General features: G+C 45.6%; 1 protein-coding gene across 2 annotated transcripts in view; it reads right to left on the bottom strand.

Moving 5' to 3' along the window:
• The window catches only part of LOC126473647 (liprin-beta-1), a 955354-nt gene that overhangs the window by 331621 nt on the left and 598876 nt on the right, over positions 1 to 24857 (bottom strand). Inside the window, exon 1 of one of the 2 annotated variants that reach the window (XM_050100862.1) lies at positions 5543 to 5669. The exons of the other annotated variant lie outside the window; for it this stretch is intronic. Coding sequence (XP_049956819.1) covers positions 5543 to 5575 — 33 coding nt within the window. The 5' untranslated portion in view covers positions 5576 to 5669. Of the gene's footprint in view, positions 1 to 5542; positions 5670 to 24857 lie in introns of those variants that run through there. 2 annotated transcript variants of the gene reach the window in all.

Genomic DNA, 24857 nt, shown 5'->3' with positions numbered 1-24857 from the left:
TTTGTTTTCACCCAGATATGATGATGATTGGTATGTGGGGCACTCAACTGCGCGTTTATCAGCGCCCGTACATTTTCCGACCCTTCGTTCAGTCCAATCTCGCCATTTTCATGAATGATGATGAGGACAACACAAACATCAAGTCATCTCGAGGCAGGTTAAAATCCCTGACCCCGCCGGGAATCGAACCCGGGAGCCCGTGTCACCCGGATATGTTTCAGCACTTTCTGTGCCGTGCTCAATGGGTTCGTTTGTCGTTTTATACTACGCAGTCTACAGCTTGTTACCTGCAAAGAGCAAAACGTTTATAACAAAAGTTTTATAACAAAAACGTTTTACTGTCTACAGATGACAAGTTGTATATTTCACAGTAGACCTCAAACTACTATCATAAATATCCAGTAGCACCACATGAGAAGGAAAATAAACGAACCCATTGGGCATAGCACAAAAAAGTTCTGAAACATAGCTGGCTGAAAAGAAAACTACAAAGGTGTCTTGCAAAAGGCGAATTCCTCTCCGATTTTCTTAGCAAGGACGGAAATAAGAAAAACTGCCACATTCACAAGATGATTTATACAGAACATCTTGATGATTCTGTGCCATTATTATTCCTACAGTTTTTACCTAAAGACCATGGCACGGCAAGATTTTGGTTTTCAGAGCTAGAATCTATCTCCTTTGCAGAGATGCTCAGGTGATGGAAGAATATCGGTAAAAAGCTGTTCGGCAAATAGCACGAAGCGACCAGCGACACTTACAATATGGGTCTGACCAAACGACGCGCCTGGGTAGCCTAAAGGTAATACGAAACCAGGAATCCAGGTTCGAGTTCTGGTCCTGGCAGAAATTTTCAATTATCATTGCATATGGATTCAATCAATTTAAATAAAATTACAGAATTTTTAAAGATTATAATTCCCTCATACTTCTTCTTCTAAGCAGATAAAGACAGGAGAGTCCAACGTCCAGTGAAGGGTACTATTTATGTTCATCATCTGAAATCTGTCTTCTAGATGACTCCATAAAAGGAAACCTAATCAGGTATGAGAAGGTAAGTTTTTTCCAGTAAAGAGGAGCGGGTTGGCTGCGTTTGTCGAGACGGTTTTCTCCGACTTGGCTGCTGTGGAATTCGACTGTTTAACCATAGAGGAGAGGGCAGGTAGGTCGAAAGATTAAACTGAAGGCATCAATGAGGGGGAGGACTTATTTGACGACTTGATAGAACAATAAACTTAAGTCAATATGGATGACATAAGGAATCCAATACTGGAGCATAATTTAAAATAGCTCTGGAAGGCTTAGATCGAATAAGGCAGAAGGGATAGGAAACATTACATCGGGATTTCTAAAATCATTACGGGAAATGGCAACGAAACGATTATTCAAATTGGTGTATAGAATCTGTATGACTGGCGATGTACGATCGAACTATCGGAAAGATCACCCACACAATTCCGAAAACAACAAGGGCAGGCAAGTACGAAAACTGTCACACAATCAGTTTAGCAACACATGCATCCAAGTTGCTGACAAGAGAATGGAAAAGAAACGTAAGGATCTGTCAGATGACGATCAGTTCGACTTTAGGGAAGGTAAAGGCAACAGAGAGGCAGTTCTGACGTTGTGCTTGATAATGGAAGCAAGACTGAAGAAAAATCGAGACACGTTCATAGGATTTGTTGACCTTGAAAAAGCGTTCGACAATGTAAACTGACTCAAGGCGTTTGAAATTCTGAGAAAAATCGGGTTCAGCTATAGGGAAAAGCGGGTAACATACAAAATGTACAAGTGCCAGGAGTGAACAATAAGAGTGAAACACCAAGAACGAAGTGCTCGGAATCAAAAGGGTGTAAGACAGGATCTAGTCTTTCACCCCTATTGTTCAATCTATTCATGGACGACGCAACGGCGGAAATAAAAGAAAGGTTCAAGAGTAGGATTAAAATTTAGGGTGAAAGGATGTAAATAATATTCGCTGATGACATTTCTATACCCAGCGGAAGTGAAGAAGAATTACGGGGTATGTTGAGTGGAATGAACAGTCTATTGATTATTGAATATGGATTAAGAATAAACCGCAAAAAGAGAAAAAGTAATGAGACGTAGTAGAAATGTGGACAGCCAGAAACTTAACATCAAATTTGGTGGTCACAAAGTACGCGAAGACAAGGATTTCTGCTACCTTGGATGCAAAGAGGACATAAAAGGCTGATTAGCACAGGGGAAGTGGTCATTCCTGGCCAAGAGAAGTCTACTGGTAGCACACATAGGCATTAATTTGAGGAAGAAATTTCTGAAAAAAATGTTCAAATGTGTGTGAAATCTTATGGGACTTAACTGCTAAAGTCATCAGTCCCTAAGCTTACACACTACTTAACTTAAATTATCCTAAGAACAAACACACACACCCATGTCCGAGGGAGGACTCGAACCTCCGCCGGGATCAGCCGCACAATCCATGACTGCAGCAGTTTAGACCACTTGGCTAATCCCACGCGGCGAAGAAATTTCTGAGAATGTAGCACTGTGTAATAGTGAAACATGGAGAATGGGAAAACTTGAACAGAAGGGAATCGAAGTGTTAGAGATGTGGTGCTACAGAAGAATGATGAAAATTACATGGACTGATAAAACAAGTAGTGAGGGGGGTTCTCCGGAAAATCGACGAAGAAAGAAACACCTGGAACAACACAGACAAGATGAAGGGACAGGTTGACTGGGCATTTGTTACGGCATCAGAGAATAGCCTCTATGGTACTGGAGAGTAATGTAGAGGCTAAAAACAGTAGGGGAAGACAAAGGCTGGAACACACACAGTAAATAATTGACGACGTAGGGTGCAAATTTTACTTTCACATGAAGAAGTTGATGGAGAGGAATTCGTGGCGGACCGCATCAAACAGTATACCACATGACTCATTTGTGAACCGTAACGTTTCTAATCAACCATTCAACAAATATCAGAGAACGAGCTTCTGAATTAGGAAATATCAACTTTTTAGGATGTATTCATTGAAAACTGCCTGCAGCCATATCATGTACAAAAATCTCATATTGAGATATTCGAAGGCAAGCAACTGTTTGTGTCTGGGCGCTAGGAGATTATTGTCAGCATCCCAACAATGTGAATTTTACGTTACATGTTGTTAACGGATGATGCCTTAACTCTCCAGGGAACAACTGTTTAACGTGGTCAGCTGTTATCAGTGTGTTAACGAAAATTTCTATTAAAACGAATAACACAGTCGCCAAGAACAGTTTTACGGTAGATGTCACGATGAGAATCATCAAATTGACTGGAAGGAGCGAGATGGACAGCAGTTAACACAAGAGGAACTCATATTCAATAGGCTTGGGGTCCACATTCCGGTCTAGCAATCATGATTCACCTTTTCTTTTTATTCCTCAACTGGGCAAGGCGAATGCTTGGGTGGTTCCTTCAAAAGGAAGCAATCCGAAATTGTTTAACATCTCTAAAAAACACAGTTAACGGGACCTTAAACTCTTGACTTCTTTCTTCCTTTAACGTCATTGGAGTTATCATTCTACTTCCCTGTTTAAACTGACAATTTCTTTTACACTGGCAGACTAGATACAGTGGGCTCCTGGAGCTGCCGGACGGCTCGCCAGATTTAACACAACTGTCTGTTCTCCACACATCTCTGACGTAAAAGACGTGATGATTTCGGCAGGTGCACAAAGTGATCACTTCGTTTACATCACAGGTAAGCGGACACTGGTTATCTTATGTGGCTTCCACAATGACTACACGCAATTAGATTTAATCCGATCTACTTTTATCAATGGGCTGATGACGATGTAATGTAATAGTGAAACCGACAGCTAAGTAAAAAGTAGAAAATTTACGACTGAAGGTGCACCGAGGAGAGTACCTATGGTGCATGTGATTATGTGGTCTGTCTTTGCAGTATATGTATGAGTGTCTTGTGGTCGATAGCTATATGCATGATGCAAAAGGGGCGATTTTGTATGGCACAGGATACCAATTGTATGTTTACTACATCGACACGGTATGCTGTGATATATTGTTGGGTTGGTATCGGTTTCACGCTCTGTTATTCAAGTTTCTGTCCTCAATGGCAGAGCAGTGTAATTGAGTAAGTGTCTTTCCATATTTGACGATCTGTAGGCCACTTTGTAGGGTTTAATTGTCACTGCAATGTGGTGATCTGTACAAACAGTTTTGCCACTGAAAGTCTTGTTTTCAGAAAAAATGGTTCGGAGCACTATGCGACTTAACTTCTGAGGTCATCAGTCGCCTAGAACTTAGAACTAATTAAACCCAACTAACCTAAGGACATCACACACATCCATGCCCAAGGCAGGATTCGAACCTGCGACCGTAGCGGTCGCTCGGCTCCAGACTGTAGCGCCCAGAACCGCACGGCCACTCCGGCCGGCGTTTTCAGAAAGAAAAAGAAAAAAAGACAGACAGGGCTCTCACACCAGCAGCATCAGTAATTTGGAGGGTAAATTCAGTAAGATCCAATCAGAATGCTCCATTCATTAACAAGACGTCCTTAGTGCTGGGATTGGTTACAAACTGTTTTGAACAAGATGGAGGCAACATATCTACGGAAAGTTTTGAGACAGCAAGTGTTCAAAGACAAGCTGAAACAGACCATCCGTCTCTCAGGTGGGGATGCCATCACCCATCCGCCACTGTGGCTTTAGGACATCTCTAGACCAGTAGCTAAAGGATACCGAAAATTCTCGCAATTTTTCTCTTTTGTAGGACAGTGCTTCGAATTCTGTTTGCATAACTGTTCCGTTTATCCACCAATCTGTGCTTAGACAGTGCTCTCTTTCCAAACAACAAAAATGATTTAATGATTTATGGTGTTTTTGCGAATGTGCACAGACATGATGAGGGCTTTTAGCAGTGAGATCGTTTAATGTTTCTGAGACGTTTGATGACAGCAGGATGTCACGATTTCCAGGAAGGGAATTCGTGATGTCTCGTTACCACCATTGTGAAGAATGCAATCAGTGCTTTTCTGAGCTATTTTCGAAACAGGTCCTGGTCGCTACGCGAACATCTTGCGGCGATGCGTCAGCTGGGCAGGTAAGTATGGGTGCAACACTGATCTACGCTATTAGAACAACTGACACCAATTGTTTCTGATCCGGCGGGCCGCATGAATTGGCGTGTAAATGCCTGATTAGCTAACTTCGGTGCTAGTAACTCAGAAATAGCCCTATGTACCGAACTGTTTTCTTCACAATTATTTCTCAGCACAGACTATCCTGTAACACTCTTACAAACATTTCAGGCTTTCTGACCACCCTGTATAATGCTTAATGGGCCAATTTTGCACGATTCAATGTGTCCTACCCAACTTTAATATTATTGCAACTGATTTTTATGCACTTTGTATGCTTATTATTTCAACGCGTGCTTCCATAAGCAAGACTTAAAGTGCTGCAGAAGCTAAGCGAGTTTGGGCATTATGGTTGTTTCCATGCAAACGGGCAAGCAAAGCGAGGGCATAGACTTGCTGGAGCTTGAGCTACTGACCCTAGGGCTGGCACGGGGGCTGGGGGCGGACATACGGCGCACGGCGTCGCGCAGCTTGGGCGGCGGCTTGGGTGGCCGCGATTGCGACGTCGGGGGTGGCGTCGGCGCGCGGACCGTGGCCGGCCGGTATTCCTCAGCGGCTGAGGGGGCGGCGGCCCGCGGGCCGCCCCAGCACGACGCGCCCGCCCCCAGCACTTCCGTCGGGGGCGGCGCGGTCGGCACGGGCATCGCCTGCTGCGTCTGGAAGTAGCAGCCGGGAGCGGGAGAAGAGGCGCGCCGCTCCCAACAGGAGGCAGAGGGCAGCTCGGCGGCGGGCAGCGCTTGCTGCTGGTAGAAGTAGCCGGGGGCGGCGGGCGAGGACGCGCGCCGCTCCCACGTCGGCTGCGGCCGCTGCGGCTGGGGGCGGTAGAACACGCCGGGTGGCGGCCCCGGGGCCGGCTGCTCGACCGTCAAGTCCCACCCCGAGCCGGGGGCGGCGCCGCCCAACGCTGGAGAAGATCCCCATCCGTTGCTGGCAGGGGGCAGCTGCTGGAGCGGCTGCTGCTGGTAGTAGGCGGGTGAGGAGCCGCGCCGCTCGATGTACACGTCCCAGCCTGCGCCCGGACCCACCCCCGAACCGGGCCTGCTGCCGCCCCCGCCTCCGCCGACCCCGATGCCGGCGTAGCTGGGTTTACGACGCGGCACGGGCGGCGACGGCGTCGGCCGCAGGCGCAGCAGAAACGTCACTTCTTCGTCGGCCGCGTAAGAATCCATGTCGTCCGCCGCTTCCGACAGCATCGACACTCCAAACACGCAATGCGGTATTCGTCTCACTAGTCAGCCACTTGCTACCGGATGCGACACAAAGCGAGCTGGCGACTACGATGTCAGCACTTCCTTCTGCTCCTCGCACTCAACAGTTAGTTGAATACAGCGCACTGCACAGCACTGGAAGGGGACTTAACCACTGCTCATTGCCTCCGACGTTCAATCACTGGATTATTTTCTATTGCACACGTCGCTTAGGAGCTCGAAGCAACCAGTCGAACATCACACACAGGGTCCCGAAATGTGTCGTATCGAACGCTGATCTGAAAAACATGCTACTCATATTGGACGAAACCGAAGTAATCTTAACTAGCAGAAAAAAGGAGACAACAAAATCTGGAACTAGCAAGAAGAGAGTGCGGTGTCTTACTGAGCTGCCTAACAGAGAATCCGAATACTTTAAAGTGGAAAGATGAGTAATTTCTGTTCCTGAAGCCACAAGCTAGACGCCGGCGGTATTGAGACGTTTGCCACTCACGCACGGGTCCACTTGCTGCCGTGCCTGTCGCACGTTTCTCGCCTGTCTCAGCTTCTAGACGACGGCGGCGGGTTTGAAAACGATTCACAGTTGACATACTGTGTCAAAAAGTCGCGTAATAGTGTTCTTGTCCTCACCGCCGTGTAAGACACGATGGCAGGCAGTGGCCGGCGCGCTGCGTTACTCACGGCCAGAAATACACTGCACTGGGACTCACTGCCCGCCGCGGAGAGGACAGCACGGCTCGGCCCGCTCTCAGATGCCGCCCAATTAAGTGCGATGCTCAGCAGCTGTCAGGCACATACGGAGCCAGCGCGCCTACCAGGGACAATCGAAAACAACCACTTCGCTTGTTACTTTCCGCCAGCGGATGCTTCTGGCGCGACAGCACAGACTCCAGAATAGTAATTTGTGGTTTCGCAAATTGCAGCAGGGTAACAATTTCAAAATAGTGCCAAGTCCAGAGAAAACTGCTGATTCAAGTTACGTGTGAATCGACGAAAAGGTATCGCTAAAAGTTGAAGGAAAATGCGCGTCACTGGGACACACTTCCGCGTTTAAAGTATCTGACGTTGTTAAAAGAGTTAAGTGGTGAGGTGAAATGAGAGAAAATCCGATCAATGTCAAAAGTTCCCCATTGTGAGCGCTCTAATTTTCCACTCGGAAGATGTGTAGTGGTTTTCACCTGAGTCACAAAAGTCACAATGAAAGAGCTAGCCTATGCAGTCGACCGACCATCTGAGAAACTAAACTGGAAATGCCTCACCAAGCTCCTCATGGGAATCCTGCTCGTAATGAAACGTTTCCGCCGCAATGGTGAGTTCATCATCAGGAACTGACGCAATCGTATAAGTACACAGTTTTGCTACTCACAGCCGCCTTGACTCCTTGAAAATAAAGCCTTTCGAAACACACGAAAGAAACAATGTAAACGAAATGAGAGATGGATATTAGTACGAAATTATTCCTTTGGAATAACTGGCGTAAACTGTAAAAAAACGATGCACTTTTGTAAGTAACATTTGCATCTTCAGAAAATTACACAGGCACCGACACTGAGCAGCAGTTCCAACGAGTCACGCGGCAGTGTAGCTACCGCGCATGCGCAGTGGCGACTTGGCACTGGCGCCGGCTGCGTCCACTGCACACCGGAAGACGTAGCACCCACAGGTGGAGCGCTGACCCACACACGTCTGTACGACTGGGCGGCGCGCGCGCTCGCGGCTACCGCGGAATACACTGGCCGAGTGGCGGTCGTTGCCGCATTCTGATTTTCCCTCCGGCGGAGGAGCAAACTAGAGCGCCCGGAGGAGGGCGCGCGGCAGAAGAAACGACAAAAGAAGGCTAGCGGCGAGAAAAACACGAGCGAAAATACGAGAGCGGCGCGGCGCGGCCTGGCGCAGCGCACAGTGTCATCCACTTGGCACATGACCCCGGCCCCAACATATCCCCACCACTCCCCCGAGACCGCCAACGAGAGCCGGCCAAACGCACCAGGGCAGCGCGCCAGGCGAAGATCTGTCCGCCTACCCCAGCACCGGCACTGTCAAATCCTGGCACGACTCATCCCCCTTACAGTTGTCATCCTACACGGGGTGCGCGATCGCCCGAACTAGAGGCTGTCCCAAACTTGTAGGGCCAAAATTGTACAGACGGCGACGATCTATCACACGGCGACCAATTTGGCATTAGGAAAGGTAGTAATGATGGGTTTAGTTTAAGAGAATTGCCAGGAGGAACAGTTTTGTGGCAAGAAGTGGAATTTTGAAGTACTGGCGAATTATGTCGTGGGTCCGAACACAACAGGCAGATCGCTTAAAGAGGACTGGAGACCTCTAAAATGTGCAATCACAGAAGTTGTACAGACAAATATAGGTACAATGAAGGTAACTTCAAACAAAAGTTGTGAAGCTGAAGAAATAATTCAACTGATCGACGAAAGAAGGAAGCGCATAAACGTTCGGGAAAATACAGGCGCTGCAGTCATGGACTGTGCGGCTGGTCCCGGCGGAGGTTCAAGTCCTCCCTCGGGCATGGATGTGTGTGTTTGTCCTTAGGATAATAGGTTAAGTAGTGTGTAAGGTTAGGGACTGATGACCTTAGCAGTTAAGTCCCATAAGATTTCACACACATTTGAACATTTATGAAAATACAGGAATACAGAAATACGTCACTTAAGAATGAAATAAGCAAGAAATGCAGAGAAACTAAAGCGAACTGACTGCAGGAAAGATGTCAAGAAATTGAAAAAGAAATGTGTGTTTGGAAGACAGATTCAGCACATAAAAAAGTCAAAACAACCTTCAGTGAAAAGGAAAAACGTCAACATTAAGAATGCAACATTAAGGAAGACGTCAACATTAAGAATGCGAGAGGTACCAGACATTGAAAATATCGCTACAGTTGCAAGGTATTTCTTATTCAGAACACGAGAGGTTTCAGGCTCTTATACGCCTATCTTCAGGTGTTATTAGTTCGTGCTGTGACCCCGAGCGCCGCGCGCGAGGTACTTAATTGTTAAATTCAAAGCAAAAGGTTACAAGCCGTCTGATTTTCTTCCTTCCCTTTATACGCTAAATTTATCTGTCCCTGTCCTGGCGGAGGTTCGAGTCCTCCCTCGGGCATGGGTATGTGTGTTTGTCCTTAGGATAATTTAGGTTAAGTAGTGTGTAAGCTTAGGGACTGATGACCTTAGCAGTTGGGACTGATGACCTTAGCAGTTAAGTTCCATAAGATTTCACACACTTTTTTTTATCTGTCCCTGGTCACGACTGACTATAGGCATGGCACTTTACTTTCACCACGCTGTAAGTCTCATGACGCTATTTAATGCTGGGAAATGTATTTGATAAAACTGCAGTGGTCGTCGGTCGAAGCTTGCAGTTCTACTCTACAAATGCGTGAGAACCGCTCAGTTCGCACATTGCTTCGAAAACGACAGGGGGGACAACGCGGCATTCAGATCCTTTGTTCCATCTTACGCGTTTCAAGGAGCCACCTGAGAGGGCTCACGAATTACAGTGTCAATCAAGCTAAGTGAGGGTTCCCGTTATTTAGCACGGTTCGGCTCCGAAGAAGGCTGGCCGCCGTAGTCCCAAAGTGATGGATGTCAGCTAATAATTTATGGTGAGAAATGACAAGTCTTGGAATGTCTGGGTCTACGCAGTGGGAAGAGGAGCATGCAACGCTCTGTTTGGCACATTGCCTACTGACGTCGGACGGGAGTTTCTAGAGCAAACTGGCGAGAAAGATGTGCTCTGGCTGGCTCCCGTCTGGAGACACCTGTGGTGATAATTTATTAAAAGCTGCAGTTTTCACGCAACTGGCGGAAAACAGGAGCTTTTTTCCTGATAGGCGGTTGCGCTCGGCGCAAACAGCAGAGTCGGGAGCAGGGACACGTGAAGATACACAGTCCTGGTTTGAAAGTGGAAGGTGAAAGGTAGCTGTTTTTAGACGTCGAGGACTCTGAGTTAAGACGGTGGATGGCACTTCACGGTGTCCGAGTCCTGGCGAGCAATATTCTTATTCTCCACATGCGACAATGCACAGCCGACTTACCGCCACAGCAGTCTGTTGGGAATATGCATCAGCACCGGCAATGGGTGGGAACTGATGTATGCAAAGCGGGTGCGCCGTTGCCACAGTACCGTTAATTCCGGTTCCAAAGATACGATGTCTGTTCAAAAAATTCTGGAACTTTCTCCACAAAATTTTTCTATGCTTACCTTTTACTTATTGTGCGTGGTCCCCTTCGTAATACCCTACTCCACAATTGATACACCGCTCCCAAAGCCGTTTCCACTTCCGGAAGAAGTCTTGATACGCCTCATGCTGGATCGTGTAAACATCCGTCTGCAATTATTTTTTCTTTTCATTTCGTCTGTCGCTGCAAATCTTCGTCCTTTCAACGAGGGTTATAACTTTGGAAATAAAAACGAAGTCCTTAGGGGCCAGATCTGGAGAATGCGAAGAATGAGTCAGAACGTGATTTCGCTTTTTGTGCAATGGTCACGCACCAACAGGGAGTACGCATTGGGAGTGATTTAAAATGGAATGATCATACAAAGTTGATCGTCGGTAAAGCAGATGCCAGACTGAGATTCATTGGAAGAATACTAAGGAAATGCAATCCGAAAACAAAGGAAGTACGCTAAAGTACGCTTGTTCGCCCACTGCTTGAATACTGCTCAGCAGTGTGGGATCCGTACCAGACAGGGTTGGTAGAAGAGAGAGAGAGAGAGAGAGAGAGAGAGAGAGAGAGAGAAGATCCAACGGAGAGCAGCGCGCTTCGTTACAGGATCATTTAGTAATCGCGAAAGCGTTACGGAGATGATAGATAAACTCCAGTGGAAGACTCTGCAGGAGAGACGCTCAGTAGCTCGGTACGGGCTTTTGTTGAACTTTCGAGAACATACCTTCACCGAAGAGTCAAGCAGTATATTGCTCCCTCCTACGTATATCTCGCGAAGAGACCATGAGGATAAAATCAGAGAGATTAGAGCCCACACAGAGGCATACCGACAATCCTTTCCACGAACAATACAAGACTGGAATAGAAGGGAGAACCGATAGAGGTACTCAGGGTACCCTCCGCCACACACCGTCAGGTGGCATGCGGAGTATGGATGTAGATGTAGATGTAGATGTAGAACAGGAATGAATGTGCGGATGCGCTATCGTGATGCAAGAGCCATGAATTGTCTCGCCACATTTCAGACCGTTACCTCCTCACATTTTCTCTCAGGCGTCGCAACATGTCCCGATAGTACCCTCGATAACAGTTTGTCCCTGTGGCACAAATTCCTGATGAACTGATCACTCAAAATTTAGAAAAAAAACTATTAGCAAGGCTTTGACATTTGACCTGATCTGATGAGCTTTTTTTTTGGTCTTGGAGAACCTTTCCTGTCGCACTGTGAAGATTAAAACTTGGTCTCAACATCATAATCGTAGATTCACGTCTCATCATCAATTATGATTCTCCTAAGAAACATTTGCGCGATCCAAAAGCTCTTCAAAGATTGCAAGTCGAAGGTCATTCTGGTCTTGATTCATGATCCGTGGGACGAGCTTGGCGGCAACACGATGTATTCCAAGACCAAGATACTGTGTCAGGATTTCATCACATGCTCCAACTGAAACGTTACATTCTTCTTTAATTTCTCGAAGACCCAGTCTTCGATAGGCTGGCACAGTTTCGTTGCCATTCCTGACATGAGCATCGTCGGTAGACGTCGAAGGGTGTTCTGAACGAGGGACATCTTTAAATCCGTCCGGCCATTTTTAAACCGTGTGAATCATTCGTAACGCCGATAACGGCTAAAGCACTCATCACCGTAGGCTTCCTGCATCGTTTGGCATATTCCTGTAAACGTTTTCTTGAGTTTCACGTAAAATTTAATGCAGACGCGTTGCTCCTCTAACTCTGCCATCTCTAAATTCGCAACCCGTGCAGTACAACTTTCTACTCGATACAGCACTGAACAATAATTAACAGACATACAACAGTGAAACTTCCGGCAGTGCCCAGGGATGCCAAACGCATTTCGCTCCAACACATCGCTGGTGTGAAATTACGAGTATTCCAGAATTTTTTGAACGGACTTCATAGCATCGTTTTCATTTAATACTCAGCAAACGACTGGAGTAACTAAAATATTGGTTGCGTTCGTATTAGTGATTGAATGTGCAGCTAGGATTCGATAGTGCTCTCCCACTTGCTTCGTACCTTTACTGCAATCTTTTTTAACACTCATGTCATTAAGTCTTTTGCTATGTCATTGCTTTTAATATAATTTTTTTTTTCATTTGACGTAACTTGTAGTTTCCTAATTAATCATTATTATTCTTATTTGTCGATTGAGAAAAAATAGTCATTCAGTACAATTTTATAGCAATTCCCCACCTACGGATTCCATGTCAGAGTCATTACTGATATAGCGATTCCGTTCGGCAATTAAAATTTTACATCGGGTCTTGAGAGCTGTGTGTCGGAGTCTGGGCCGTTCCATCATTCTGGTACGATTTCACAGCCACACACCGCGAGGTTTTGCAAAAGCAGAGATCACATACGTGTAAAGAGTAGAAGGTCTCTATGAGGTGTAGGAACTCTCTGCTGGCGTGATGAAGAAATGAGACAGAATTCACAAATAAAATTCCTTCGGCAGCTGCAACCGACCAATTATTCAAATTAGGGTGCAGAATAGGTGGGACTGGAGCCACACTATAGGGCTTTCAGAATAATAACATCCACACAAACCCAAGGCAGATAAATGGGAGAACTATCGAACAATCAACCTAGCAGGTAATATTTTCAAGCTGCTGACAAGAATAATGAACATAGGAACGGAAAAGAGTATTAAGGATCTGCTAGGTACCGATTAGTTTGACTTTTAGGAAGGAAAAGGCAATAGAGAAAAGGTTCAGCCACTTCGCTTCGTAACACAAGAGTTGCACCCTTGGCGGCAGCAGTATCAACAGCCTCACTCAACCACACGTCGACATGTCCAGGAACCCATACGAACGACACTAGGGCCAACATCAGCGAACGAGTGAAGGTATTCCAGGATCCTTTTACTAAATGACGGTAAGTGTACATCGCGCAAGACACCACTCTAGGAATTAAAAGATACGACAGGCTTAGAGCTTCCGTGTCGCGGATGTACATGATGGACTGATTAAGGACAAACGGCTCTGCAGTAAACATCCAGCACTGGTCTAAAACGCTATATCTGAAGACCTCTTTGCTGACAAGAATTGCGCGTGCCGTGCCACGGTCATGATCGGTGTAAATAAAGATGCTCTGCCCAAATGGCGCACGAACGTATAGAAATGTCTATCTGCCAACCGCAGCAAGAAATAATGCGGAACCGTCTGTGACAGCGCGTGATGTAGTTCTTTGCAGTTGATGACTGGTTGCCAACAAAGGAGCATTATCAGTTACAAAAACATGCTGACATGCATTAAATGTACGGTGCAATAGGATGAAGTGCTCAGATAGCCGAACAAATGTAGAGAGAAAATCTTCGCAAAAGGTGTCATCATAGTTAAAAGATCCAAACTTACGAGAAACTGGATTGTTAAAGCCAAGATTCTAAACAAAGAATAGTTTGGACAGTAGTACCTGAGGAGAATGTGTTAGTTCATGTGGGAGAAGATGCAGTAGTGATTACCCATCAACTTGCCCATAAATGCACACTTAGAAGAATACAGTGTGGGGAGTACCACTGGGGCAGTAACTACGCTATCACAAAGTGCAAGCAGTGAAGACAGATGCTGATTTAAAACCGGGAATTCATTTCAATCAGTGACTTATACAGCGTAGTCGATGCAATTCTTGATGATTCCCTGGACATTACAAAACGCGGGTCAGGGTTCTTTATAGTGCGTGTTATCACCACGGACGCAGTGCATGCTCTGCAACGTGCTTCCATGCTGGGCGCGAGGTTGGTAAGTGATCTACATCTACATTGATACTCCGCAAGCCAACCAACGGTGAGTGGCGAAGGACACTTTACGTACCACTGTCATTACCTCCCTTTCCTGTTCCAGACGCGTATGGTTCGCGGGAAGAACGACTGCCGGAAAGCCTCCGTGCGCGCTCGAATCTCTCTAATTTTACATTCGTGATCTCCTCGGGAGGTATAAGTAGGGGGAAGCAATATATTCGATACCTCATCCAGAAACGCACCCTCTCGAAACCTGGACAGCAAGCTACACCGCGATGCAGAGCGCCTCTTTTGCAGAGTCTGCCACCTGAGTTTGCTAAACATCTCCTAACGCTATCACGCTTACCAAATAACCCTGTGACGAAACGCGCCGCTATTCTTTGGATCTTCTCTATCTCCTCTGTCAACGCGGCCAGGTACGGATCCCACACTGATGAGCAATACTCAAGTATACGTCGAACGAGTGTTTTGTAAGCCACCTCCTTTGTTGATGAACTACATTTTCTAAGGACTCTCCCAATGAATCTCAAACTGGCACCCGCCTTACCAACAATTAATTTTATATTATCATTCCACTTCAAATCGTTCCGCACGCATACTCCCAGATATTTTGCAGAAGCAGCTGGTACCAGTGTTTGTTCCGCTATCATATAATCATACAATAAACGATCCTTCTTTCTATGTATTCGGAATACATTACATTTGTCTATGTTAAGGGTCAGTTGTCCCTCTCTGCACCAAGTGCCTATCCGCTGCAAATCTTCCTGCATTTTGCTGAAATTTTCTAATGCTGCAACTTCTCTGTATACTACAGCATCATCCGCGAAAAGCCGCATGGAACTTCCGACACTATCTACTAGGTCATTTAAATATATTGTCAAAAGCAATGGTCCCATAACAATCCCCTGTGACACGCCAGAGGTTCCTTTAACGTCTGTAGACGTCTCTCCATTGAGAACAACATGCTGTGTTCTGTTTGCTAAAAACTCTTGAATCCAGCCACACAGCTGGTCTGATATTCCGTAGGCTCTTGCTTTGTTTACCAGGCGACAGTGCGGAACTGGTTCTTGTTCTGTGGTAGTGTATCTCATTCCTTCACCAGAGCTATTGGCAACTGCTGGATGATCATTGGTGGATGTGAACGTGCCAAAATACGCCGCCGCAACGTATCCAACACGCGCTCGGTGGGATGTAAGTCGGTGTGCGAGCAGGCCTGTCTATTCGCTGAAAATTCTTTCGTTCCAAGAGCTCCTGCATCTGCGCATTTCGATGCGGTCGCACACTTTCATCCATAAAAATGAAGTCGCGGCCGAATGCACCCCTGAAGAGTCGCACTTTGGGAAGAAGTACAATGTCATAATAACGTTGACTGGTGAACATACAAAGATTTCGAGATCAGTACTCCCATGCAACATTACGCCTCCCCACACCATAACACCTGGACCAACAAAACCAACATGTTTGAGAATGTTGCTGACTCCATTACGAGTTCACAGTTCTCGCCATATAAGTGTGCGGCACGCTGCCAACTGGTCTACAGCACTTGGTGATCTGCCGTCGTGACGTTCTCGTTCCTATACGCCAGACGAATCACACTCAACAATACGAGAATTATGTAAATTGAAGGCGGAGAGGGAAAAAAGGGAAGGGAAGGAACTAATGATATCAAGTACATCGGGACTTCGTGCAGAATCAACGACAACGAGTGAAAATGTGCACCGGACCGGAGCTCGGACCCAGTATCTCCTGCTTACTACGTAGCTGCGGTAAGCACTGCGTCACCGGGGCACAATGTTTACCGCATATGCGTGGACTATCTCGTCACGCTCCCAGTCCGACTCACAATCTCCATCAGCGATACCTATCCACAGTCCCCGTCCATGGCCTCCATGCTCGCTAATTTTAAGATTTCCGCTGGAGGTCGAACGTAAATGTGCGTCAGATCCGAAGATAGAGGATTAATAACTGTCAATCAAGGTGAATAGATTATTTGAATGAGCCGTGTATGTTCTTTCGGACATGACGACTGCCGAAAGAACAGACATCACGCATTCATATAATTTGAGAATTACGTCCTCTGTGAAATGTTTTGCATAGTTTCGTGCATTGACACTGACAGAGATAAGCAGGAGATGTACGACTAATCTCTTCCCACGCTGCCAACCAAATTCTGATGAAACAAATATCATTCGGCGTCAGGAGTCGAAACGGTCTATCTCGGATGGCTTCCGTTATTTACTTCCGCTGTAAATAATGACGTAGGTTCTGAAAACTGCAGATCATGAAGCAAAACATGATCAACATTTACGTAAGTGAGGCGTGTAGAAACTTCAACTGTAGGCCAGTGTCTGTCTGTCAATCTGTGTAAAGTGGAATTTACTACCTGAAAATGACGCAGATGCGTTGAAACATGTTGCAAAGAAGGATGTAAGAAGAGTTAACGTCTCGTAGACAATAAGGGCCTAGAGACGGAGCACCATCTTGGATGGGAGAAGAAAATCGGTCGTGACCATTCAAGGGAACTATTCAGCACGTGAAACTTGCTTCCTGCGGGGCGTAAGTCGTGCTTGGGTAGCTGAGTTGGTAGAGCACTTGCCCGCGAAAGGCAAAGGTCCCGAGTTCGAGTCTCGGTCCGGCACACAGTTTTAATCTGCCAGGAAGTTTCATATCAGCGCACACTCTGCTGAAGAGTGAAAATTTCATTCTAGAAATATCCCCCAGGCTGTGGCTAAGCCATGTCTCCGCAATAGCCTTCCTTCCGGGAGTGCTAGTTCTGCAAGGTTTGCAGGAGAGCTTCTGCAAAGTTTGGAAGGTAGGAGACGAGGTACTGGCGGAATTCAAGCTGTGAGGACGGGTCGTGAGTCGTGCTTGGGTAGCTCAGTTGGTAGAGCACTTGCCCGCGAAAGGCAAAGGTCCCGAGTTCGACTCTCGGCCTGGCACACAGTTTTAATCTGTCAGGAAGTTTTACAGACTTAAATCTCGGTGTTTCCAAGCTCAGTCTTTTCATTCCTTGGGGATGATTCTCGGACAGTTTGGGAAGTCTGATTTTTGTTTCTGTATCTCAGCGAGTCTTTACTGCTGAAATATCAGCATTACTGCGAAATTTAATTGGTTCGCGTTGCTCCCCCTCCTCATCCATCTCCCGATTGTGACACACACACACACACACACACACACACACACACACACACACACACACACACACAGCTCCTCCTCTTACTCCTCCTCCTCATCATCATCATCATCATCACCATGTTATATAAGACAATACCTCACACTACAAGAACAACAACAATGTTAAAGTGAAATCCCCTCAACATGGTTGTTGTATGGAGTTCAAACTACCTAGTTAAACATCTGACAGATGATGTTCATGGCCTCAAAAAAAGTCCAGGAACTTACGGCTCGCACTGTGTAAAGAAGCACGTTGGAGTTTCACTTCATGGTTCTTTCTTTGTCCAAGCAATTAAGTTCTTCGAGGAATACAAACATGACACCATTCGGGCCCCCCAACCTCTTTGTAAGAAATTATCACCCCATATCTGTTCAATTCAGTATGTATCACACGGTCTCCAGTAATATTTATGCACATACATGACGTTCCTGGCTTCTTATTAGAAACATATTTCGTATCCTTACAGGAAACACCACTTTCCCAGAATTTTGTCAGCGAATCAGTCTTTCCGTTGCTTCACTCACTACTGAAACTACGTGACCGTTTCAGTGCAAAACTGTTTCCAGTCATCCCAAACAGAGGCATGTAGCGCGGTGGTAATAGTAGGGATGAAGTTCATGTCGCTGTAAATTCATTTTGATTTATGTTTTCCGTTGCAATGCTTATTTGACAGTCTCTGTCTCGGCAACAGCGAAGATATTGTCCGACTCTCAAACACGTAAGCGCGTCAGACACCTCTTTAACTTGATGTAGAAACGGGCAGTTGTGTTCAGTTAAATTTCAGTTATATAATGTTTGTCTACATACGCTTGGCAAAATTATTATCGTCTGCAGAGTCAGCATTGCATCTCGGCTGTGAAGAGCGCTGCGCTACATTTCCCTGAATTCTGGAGCTGCTTGTGTTTTCGGACAGGCTGCCTGTCGATCCTCTACCGTGAACGAGGGCTGGTTATAGACCACACGGGAGTAAGGCTAACGCTATGAACGCGTGGACAGGGCCGCGCTGCGCTAAGCAGTGCTGGCGTGACGCGGACCGAGCGCGCCTCGTGGCGCCGCTGTGAGAGTAAAAACGTGTAGCGCGCCAGATTACATTAACTAGTGTGTTCCGCTGGGCCGCCGATCAGTGCTGCCACACGAGGCCGCCTGAAAGCACTGAGTCTCCACCAGCCACCGGTCCAAACAACGCCAAGCGGTACAGTCCGATGGACCGTATACTGGCTGACAAGCAGCGACTCGTAAATGCTGGACAATGCACCACCGTGGGAAAGTAAACAGTAGAGATGTGAATGAAAAAAAGTAAGGTGTCGAAAGCCAATGTAGTCGCATAACCTACAGTTTAACTTCCACATCTGCCGGAAAGTGCACCAGTAACAAAACCACTCCCGGAGGCATCCCGAAAAAGCTCAGTAATTAATCTCTGAGGCGCGACCGTAGTGATAAAAGCTGACAACTGAAATTTAACTGAACACAACTCACCATTTCTACATAAAGTTAAAGAGTTGTATGACGCGTCTGGGAGTCTGACAATGTCTTCGCTGTTGCCGAGAGAAAGAGACTGTCAAATAAGCATAGCAACGGAAAACCTTAACCAAAATGATCTTACAGCGACCTCAACTTCATCCCTCCTATTACCACCGCGCTACATCCCTCAGTTTGGTTTGACTGGAATCAGTTTTGCACTGAAACTGTCACATACTTTCAGTAGCGGGTGAAGCTACAGAAAGACTGGTTTGCTGGCAATATTCTAGGAAACTGGTGTTTCCTGTAAGGATATGTAAGATGTTTCTAGTAAAACGGCAGCAACGCCATATATGTGCTGCAATATTGATGGAGAGTGAGTGATACATACTGAATTGGACAAATAAGGCGTGATAATTTCTTACAAAGAGGTTGGGGGGCCCGAATGGTAGCATGTTTGTATTCCTCGAAGAACTTAATCACTTGGACAAAGAAAGAACCATAAAGTGAGACCCCAACGTGCGTCTTTACACAGTGCGTTTTTGAGGCCATGAACATCATCTGTCAGATGTTTAACTATGTAGTTTGAACTCCATACAACAACCATGTTGAGGGGATTTCACTTTAACTTTGTTGTTGTTGCAGTGTGAAGTATGTCTTATATAACATGATGATTATGATGATGACGTGGTTCAAATGGCTCTGGGCACTATGGGACTTAACATCTTACGTCATCAGTCCCCTAGAACTTAGAACCACTTAAACCTAACTAACCTAAGGACATCACACACATCCACGCCCGAGGCAGGATTCGAACCTGCGACCGAAGCAGTCCCGCGGTTCCGGACTGCAGCGCCTAGAACCGCAAGACTACCGCGGCCGGCGATGACGTGGTGGTGGTGGTGGTGGTGGTGGTGGTGGTGGTGCTGGTGTGTGTGTGTGTGTGTGTGTGTGTGTGTGTGTGTGTGTGTGTGTGTGTGTGTGTGTCAGAATCGGGTGATGGATGAGGAGGGGGAGCAACGCGAACCAATTAAATTTCGCAGTAATGCTGATTTTTCAGCAGTAAAGATACGCCGAGATACAAAAACAAAAATCAGGCTACCCAAACTGTCTGAGATTCATCCCCAAGGAATGAAAAGACTGAGCTTGGAAACACCGAGATTGAAGTCTGTGTTGGTCATGTTTCCCGGTAACTGTGGCACCGCTCACAGGCAGTCCGTGCCTCCAGATGGCAGTACATAAAGACTTTAGGATGTATTTACAGATTTTATCGCCTGAATCCAAATACTCGTAGACCTTTCCTTCTACTGATTTTTTTCCTCTTACACGACAACTCATAGCACGTCTCTAGATCGGACACCTCCGGACAAGACCTCATCTCAAAACTCAAAGTGGAGCTGCACGGCTTTAAAACTTGACTCAATAACGAGAATCAGATTGTGCTCGACAGACACAAGGCAATTCCGAGAGACAGTTTCCTATGTCCTTAAAGATATGGAGAAATGGTGTAGAGGAAAACGAATATATCAGGTGAAAGGATCGTACTATGTATAAATACACAGTAAAGACTTATAAAGCCACTAATTTTGAATGAGTTACTGCGTTAATCTGGGAACTTACTTCAGCCTTTGTACATGATAGATTGAAAAAGGAGCAGAATGAGAACTGGAAATGACTGCCAGTCAAGAATCTGTTTCCTTTACTAGGGCCCTTGCACCGGTGGTCACGATCTGGAGACTGCATCACATGGAATTGTTACTGGTTTCTTATAAACCTTGTTTTCCTGGTATAGCTTGTAGCGACTTTTTCCTATTCCCTAACTTAATTCAAAAATGGTTCAAATGGCTCTGAGTACTATGGGACTCAACTGCTGAGGTCATTAGTCCCCTAGAACTTAGAACTAGTTGAACCTAACTAACCTAAGGACATCACAAACATCCATGCCCGAGGCAGGATTCGAACCTGCGACCGTTGCGGTCTTGCGGTTCCAGACTGCAGCGCCTTTAACCGCACGGCCACGTTCAGTTATTCAAGTTGCTAACATGTTTCCACGGTATCAAAAATCTTTCATGCTTCACTGGTAAATAAATGTAAATGTCATGTGACTAGGGCCTTCCGTGGGATAGACCGTTCGCCGGGCGCAAGCCTTTCGATTTGAAGCCACTTCGGCGACTTGCGCGTCGAATGCTTCTCTGGTTATCGGCAAATACTATAACCAAAAGTTGCTTAAAAGTTGTGAGAACATTCACCTAAATGCGCTCCAGTTCTCTGAATCTGCAATGGCTGCATCATTCCGGACGACAATTAATATTGCTAATGATCCACGTCTCGCAACATGCATCTCTGATAATGTCGCGCGCAGTAACGACTGCCTCCAGTACCCCCAAACGATTGCTAATGGCGTCATTATGTAAAAAAGAGCGATGAGCGCAGAATAATTATGATCGAATAGTTACAGCTATAGGAACTTGACACGGTGACCTCGAAATTCGGTACTTAGTTTACGCAGAGACGGAGTGGCAATCCAGTTCATCAATGTCGACAAAATTCCATAGCAGCGTAAGTAAAATGAAGAAATGTCGCGTATCTTATTGACTGAGAAGGTGTGAGAGTACAAGAAATGAGGAGAAATACCTGCTTGAAATTACCAAAGTTTCTTGAATGACATGGCCTATTGGAGACGTCGGCTATGGTGTACCTCCTTCTAGCCACGCACACGGAATGAGGTCCTTCTCATTCTTCTTCGCACAGGACAGAGCCCTCGGACGCGTGGCTTCTTCCTCCGGTGGGAGGACCTTCCACTGTGTGGTACTGCGTCGTACTAGATCACTATGCGGTATATTTTTGTCGACTGTATTTTTTGCTCTGACAAAGTGACAGCGGCTCATCTACCGACTGATTTGCCCTCTATTTTAACTGACAATGACGCGAACGAGATACGAATTTTAAGGTTTTAGAAATCTCCGGCTTGTTCCCCAAAAATTTCAGACAGACGTTTTTAATGCGTTATAAGAGTCCTCACTCATCTATTTTGTTTTTAAGTCATCAGCCATCGCCGGCCGAAGTGGCCGCGCGGTTCTGGCGCTGCAGTCTGGAACCGCGAGATCGCTACGGTCGCAGGTTCGAATCCTGCCTCGGGCATGGATGTGTGTGATGTCCTTAGGTTAGTTAGGTTTAACTAGTTCTAAGTTCTAGGGGACTAATGACCTCAGCAGTTGAGTCCCATAGTGCTCAGAGCCATTTGAACCATTTGAACCATCATCAGCCATCCACATATTCCTGTTCACTTATTTTAGTTTTCATTTTGTCTTACCCTAAATTTTGTCCTGACCCTAAATAAGGAAAAGTGTGAGGTCCTCCACATGAGTATTAAAACTTCGGTTACATGATCAAATCAATCAAATCTAAAGAATGTAAATTAAGCAAAATATCTAGGAATTACAATTACGAACAAATTAAATTGGAAAAAAACACATAGAAAATGTTGTGAGGAAGGCGAGCCGAAGTATGCATTTTATTGCCAGAATACTTATAAGAAGAGGGATCTACTAAAGACTGCCTACACTACGCTTGTCCGTCCTCTTTTGGAGTACTGCAGCGCGGTGTGTGATCCTCTCCAGATAGGTTTAAGGGAGTAAGTTCAATGAAAGGTAGCACGTTTCGTATCATCGAGAAATAGGGGAGAGAGTGTTCAAAAATGGTTCAAATGGCTCTGAGCACTATGGGACTTAACTTCTGAGGTCATCAGTCCCCTAGAACTTCTTATACCTAACTAACCTAAGGACAACACAAACATCCATGACCGGGGCAGGATTCGAACTTGCGACCGTAGCGGTCGCACGGTTCCAGACTGTAGCGCCTAGAACCGGTCGGCCACCCCGGCCGGCGAGAGAGAGTGTCCCGGACATGATACAGGATTTGGGGTGGACATCATTAAAACAAAGGCGTTTTTCGTGGCAGCGGGATCCTTCACGAAATTTCGATCACCAACTTTCTCCTCCGCATGCGAAAATGTTTTGCTGATCCCAAGGTAAACAGGGAGAGACTATCATCATAATAAAATAAGGAAAGATATAGGTTTTCTTTTTTTCGGCGCGCTGTTCGACAGTGGAATAATAGAGACTTGGTGGAAAGTGGGTTCGATGAACCCTCCGACAGGCATTAAGTATGATTTGCAGATTATCCAAGTAGATGTAGATTTACTTGTGTTTTAACTGGGAGTTTTAGAACATATGATCATTCTAGCGCTGCCTTATAGACCTCGCCATTGAGCCCCTAGACTACACACACACACACACACACACACACACACACACACACACACACACACACACGCCTACTGTGCAGAAACCAACCGTTCAGGTGGATGTAAACGACATCGAAACTTCGCAGTTTTGATATGCAGAGTGTTTTGCAGGAACTGAAAGTATAGGAAGAAGTAAGATTAAACTTGGAGAAGGCCGGATCCCGAATTCTAATTTTACAAGTTTGACACAACTCATTTAAATCACAAAGCAGTTCTCTTGGAAGGTTATTTAGTAACCCGTCAGATCGGTACAAACATTCAAGCCAATGGGACTGGTTACTCTCACGATTTGTTTGGCACTTGACGTAACAAAACCCAGACCACTGCACAGCATTCTGGAATCGGCATTACGTCATAGCTTCCTCCTGTGGCTGGGTTAGTTGCTTCTCATATCAGCGGAGCGACAGTTTACTATCAACTTTATAAGGATCCTACATAATAAAGCATCGCATTGCGTTGTTCAACTCAAACCAAGTGGGTTCTTACGTCACACTGGATACATTAGTTAGACAATGAAATATTTGGGCGTGCTCTCTGCAGAGGCCTAAGATGAAAGTAGTAATCGATGTAACACATACCATGGCAATTCGAAAATTATACATCAGTGACTCATTCCTGAGAAATGTTTCTTTGGTTTGCTAAAACAGATAACTATACATCACTAATTATAGACAAACATTTCACTGAATGGCCATGATAAATAAAAAATAAGCGAATTGCAGCAAGTACTGAGGCGTAGAGATAATCATTCTTCCCGCGTAGTATTTGCTGGTGAAACAGTAATAAACTGGGGGAGAGGGGAATTATACAATGTGATTCTGATCCAGAAAGTGAGCTCTGTTACAGGCAACAGCTGAGTTAACAACTCTGAGGACTGTTAGTAACCAGAATGAACTCATTGAAGCTGACGACTGGCAACACAGAGTTAGCCAGTGTTACAGCAACTAGCTCCCATGCACTCATCACAAGTAATCACTTATTCGTGGATGCGATTAAATACCTATCGTCACTGCAGAGTAGTGGGCACCGGAATGACGGCAGTATGAGTACGTACAGCAAACGTTTCAGCGGCAGTATTAAAAAAAAAATTGCGCTTTTTCGAATATTACTACACCGTTAGACATTCGAAAAGTATAATTCAACTGTTCTAACATTTGCAGAACACCAAAAAGAACACAACTGCAAAAATTTGGAGGACGACACGAAAATAGGGATAAGAAAGTCCAAACAGATGGCCCTTACTTCTACGATATAATTATATTTCTGGTGAACTTAGTAATGTACCCATTAGTGTAGATCTTATCCCGCAATTTTTAAAATTTTTGAAAAATTATTGTGTTAACTCCCAGCTTTGTTCCGTTCCGGGTAAAAATAACGGATATGGGGAAGGTGTGCCCCTGTGCCTTCAACTCAGAAAATCCATAAAAATAAAACCATTAACTTAGCACATTATTACAGCTGGATGACAAATTCATTCATTAACCGATTTATGCAGTTTTCTTACCTCAGTCTTCTTAATTAAATTTGTTCTAACGTCACAGATCACACAGTTTCGATGACGACGAGCCAGTGACCGCTACTGTACGCGCTGTACACGCATGACGTACCCACCCCAAGAGACTCCAACGAAAAGTTGGCGCTAT

This window comes from Schistocerca serialis, chromosome 4 (assembly GCF_023864345.2).
Source record: "Schistocerca serialis cubense isolate TAMUIC-IGC-003099 chromosome 4, iqSchSeri2.2, whole genome shotgun sequence".
Lineage (NCBI taxonomy): Eukaryota > Metazoa > Arthropoda > Insecta > Orthoptera > Acrididae > Schistocerca > Schistocerca serialis.
The sequence above is the reverse complement of the archived record's forward strand: the minus strand, read 5'-3'. Positions and strand labels throughout refer to the sequence as shown.